The 3,401-nt window shown below is 50.9% G+C and overlaps 1 protein-coding gene across 1 annotated transcript in view; it reads right to left on the bottom strand.

The window, feature by feature from the left end:
* Window positions 1-3,401, bottom strand: part of LOC107214221 (mannosyl-oligosaccharide 1,2-alpha-mannosidase IC) — a gene marked incomplete at its 5' end in the record, with an annotated part of 20,628 nt that overhangs the window by 10,101 nt on the left and 7,126 nt on the right. The window contains one exon of the mRNA XM_033519589.1: window positions 1,869-1,992. Within this exon, the coding sequence (XP_033375480.1) occupies window positions 1,869-1,992 (124 nt within the window). The remainder of the gene's footprint in view (window positions 1-1,868; window positions 1,993-3,401) is intronic.

Genomic DNA, 3,401 nt, shown 5'->3' with positions numbered 1-3,401 from the left:
GGGAGGGAGAGGCTTTAGGGCTCAGCCCAATCTTTATTCAGCTCTGTGGGGTTTCACAAATGGTTCTGGGAGCTCTGCAGAGCCCCAGTTCAGCTCTCTACCACGGTCCAGAAGCAATCCTGGCACACTTTGTCCTTGCAACACCTAAAGGGGCTACAGGGAAGTGGAGAGAGACTTTTCCCAAGGGTGTGGAGTGACAGGATGAGGGGGAATGGCCTCAAGGTGAAGGAGATCAGGTTTAGATGGGATATTGGGATGAAATCCCTCCCTGGGAGGGTGGCAGGCCCTGGCACAGCTGGGGCTGTCCCTGGATCCCTGGCAGTGCCCAAGGCCAGGCTGGACAGGGCTGGGAGCTCCTGGGACAGTGGAAGGTGTCCCTGCCATGGCAGGGGTGGAGTGGGATGAGCTTTAAGGTTCCTTCCAAACCCAAACCTGATTCTGTGATTGGGGACCTGGGTGGAAATGGGAGATGTGAGCAATGCCAGGGGTGATTTTTTTCCATGATCTAAAGGGAAAGGAGTGGCAGGGATGAGTGACTCACACAGCACTTAAATTCACCATGTGGTCACTTAATGTGATGAATTGGGGCCTTTAATTTCAACAACAGACAGTTCCTTTAATACCCCAGAACAGCCAGCACTTAACTCTCTAAAGCCTCCCTTGGTTTCACCCCCATTAAATCCAATAGGCCTTTCCCTTAAGGGACCCAGTTCAATTCCATGCAGCATAAATATTCTATTATAACCTACAGAGCAGCTAATTCGCCCTAAACCTTTTACAAAATCAGACAATTTGCACGCCAAAAGCTGGCTACAGGCTTAATCCTGTGCTTCCAAGGAAGTTGTCAGGCTCCATAATATTTACTGGAGTTTAGGAGCTTGGCATATTAATGACAGGTTTGAATAAAAGCCACAGATGGACTTTAATTCCTCCTAAAAATCACCCAAGTCCCAAGCTGGGAGTTCAGGAGTTGATCTGCTCCTCTGCAGGAATTTCCCACAGGTTGGGCTGGTAGAGCTCACACCTCCCCACATTTTCCCTCTCTGATGTGCTGTGCACACATCATCCCAGGAGAGCCCATCAAAAAGGTTTTGCCCTTTTCTCTCCATGGGTTTAGGAGGAGAAGAGGAAAATCTCTTCAGCTGGGGAGAGAGGTTTGACCCTGCCTCAAAATGCCACGGTTTGAACCCAGAATGAAGATGCAATTCTGCTTTTGAGCAGTGCATCTCCAGTGTTTCCTCACCTCTCCCCTCCCTTCATCCCCTTTATTTCCTCACACATTTTCTCTCCACAGCACTGCTCCCTTTCCTGGCCTCTCCTCAGCTCCCTCCTCCCTGGGAGCGATTTGTCATTATCCCTGTCCTCAGGAAACTCAGCCTTGTCTCTTTATTTCACATCAGCAGCCTCTCTTTATCTTCCCAGAGTTTCCTGTTTCCCTTCACCCTCTGCTTTTCCCTCCTCTGTGACATTCCTTTGCTCATTCCACTCTCACTATTTTCCATCCACTCCATCCTAGCTCCACTTTGCTCTCCCAGCTTCTTCCTCCTCTGTTTTTTTTTCCTGCCTCTCCTTCAAATTCCCTCCTTGTTTCACAGCTGTCAGGACATATCCTGGAAAATAATAATTTTTTAGAGGTTTTTTTGGCAATCCTGTCTGTTTTTACCCCACTCTGGACAATCCCCACATCCCCTGGGCTCACAGGGAAAGTTTGGATTCTGCCTGGAACAACCTGAGATTGTTCCTGAGGGATCTGCGCCCACCTGATGGATCCACACTTTGGCCCTGCCCTTCTCTGGGGTAAAACTTCACCCAAACTGAGAAAAACACCCCAGGAGGACGAAAAAGCCAATCCACTGGGGGTTACTTGCCTTTTCTGCAAACACTGGGTTGCCAGAGAGCTCGGAGAGGTGCAGGAATTCCAGGTGCAAGGTCCCAAATTCTGCCAAGATGCTGCTTCCAGCGGATGCCCAGCCCCAGCTCCAACTCATGCCACTGCAGGGAGAGAAAGGGGAGCCCTCAGGGCCAGGAAAACACAGATTTAGGACACAGATTTCCAGTGGGATGGAGCTGTGATTTTCCTGGTGTTCTTTAGGATTGGGCTGTGTGTTTAAAAAACTCTTTTCTGTTTTATTTTTTTGGTGGGAGAGGAATTCCTCCCAAACAGCTCAGCTGAAAAACAGCTTTGGAAGAGCACAGCCCTACAAAGATATTTCGGGATAAAACATCCTTCTGGAACCCTCCAGACAGGAGGATGTAGGGTTGGGTGTAAGGACTCGGTCCCAAAGCAACCCCTGTGGGTGTGGTGGCTTCGGTTTTCCATCTCCTTGCAGTTAAATCCCGGGGAGGTGACAGTTCCCAGGGACAGGGAAGGGTGGGGGTGACACTAGATGGCGCCGGGAAACTTGGCTGGGAGAGGAGAAAGGTTTGTTGTTTACAGGAGGTTAAAATTAATGATCCTTCTGAGCATGAAAAGAAGAAGAAAAATAGAAGTTTCCCTGGCTGTGAGGGAGAGAAAAGCATGGCAGGTCCCGAGCTGTTTGTAGAAACATTAGATGAGCAACATGTTCACGCTGCTCAAATGAGTGTCAGAGGCTGCAGGAGCAGCTCTGTGGGGTCACTGTTCTTTGGGAACATCCAGGGGACACCCCAGGAGCCCTGGGAGGTTCTGGCAGCCGGTCCTGGCCAGGTGAGCGTGGCTTTAATGTCCCACAGCACCAATCTGGGAGAGCTGAGCAGCCCCACCGAGCTCTCCCACCTGTAATTCTCAATTCCTTGCCTTGTTTTGCTGTGCTGGAGGGAGGCTGTAACAAACACAGCTCAAATTCAAACTCACAAACTCACAAAGCTCAGCTCAGCAGGGCTGCAGCAGCCAAGTGGGGCCGTGTTTGTTGTCACAGCAGCTCTGTGGGGTCACTGAGATCATCACAAGGCTGTTCCAGGGACCTGAAAACCACAGCCTGGGATTGCTGCTGGGAGCCTGAGCCTTGGGTCAAACAGCACAGCAAAGCTGCTGGAGATGGGTCTGGAGGAAACACAGAAACATCTGCAACCTGTCCCTGGGTTAGGGAGCAGTGACCCCCTGCAGGAAAACATTTTGTCAGCCTCACAGGCAGGACAAACTGGGCCTTCAGAGCTGCTCTGATTTGTAACAGCTCAGAGGAAGCTCCTGTTCAAAGGACCTTGGCCTCGGAGGGAAAAGAACGTGCCCAGAACCTCTTTTATCTCCCAGATAAGTGGGTCTGAAATGTGGAATCATTGCCTTCCCTCGTGGGGATCCAGAGCTGCAAAAGCAGTGCCAGGTGATGGAGAGGCCAGGAGAGGAGGGGAAATGTGGAGGGACAGAGGGTTTAGGGAGATGTGAAGGGAAACAGGAGCAGGGGAAGCAGGGAGAGCAGTCACAG

The sequence above is a fragment of the Parus major genome, chromosome 23, assembly GCF_001522545.3.
Source record: "Parus major isolate Abel chromosome 23, Parus_major1.1, whole genome shotgun sequence".
In the NCBI taxonomy this organism is placed as follows: domain Eukaryota; kingdom Metazoa; phylum Chordata; class Aves; order Passeriformes; family Paridae; genus Parus; species Parus major.
This window is presented reverse-complemented; position numbering and strand designations above follow the sequence as displayed.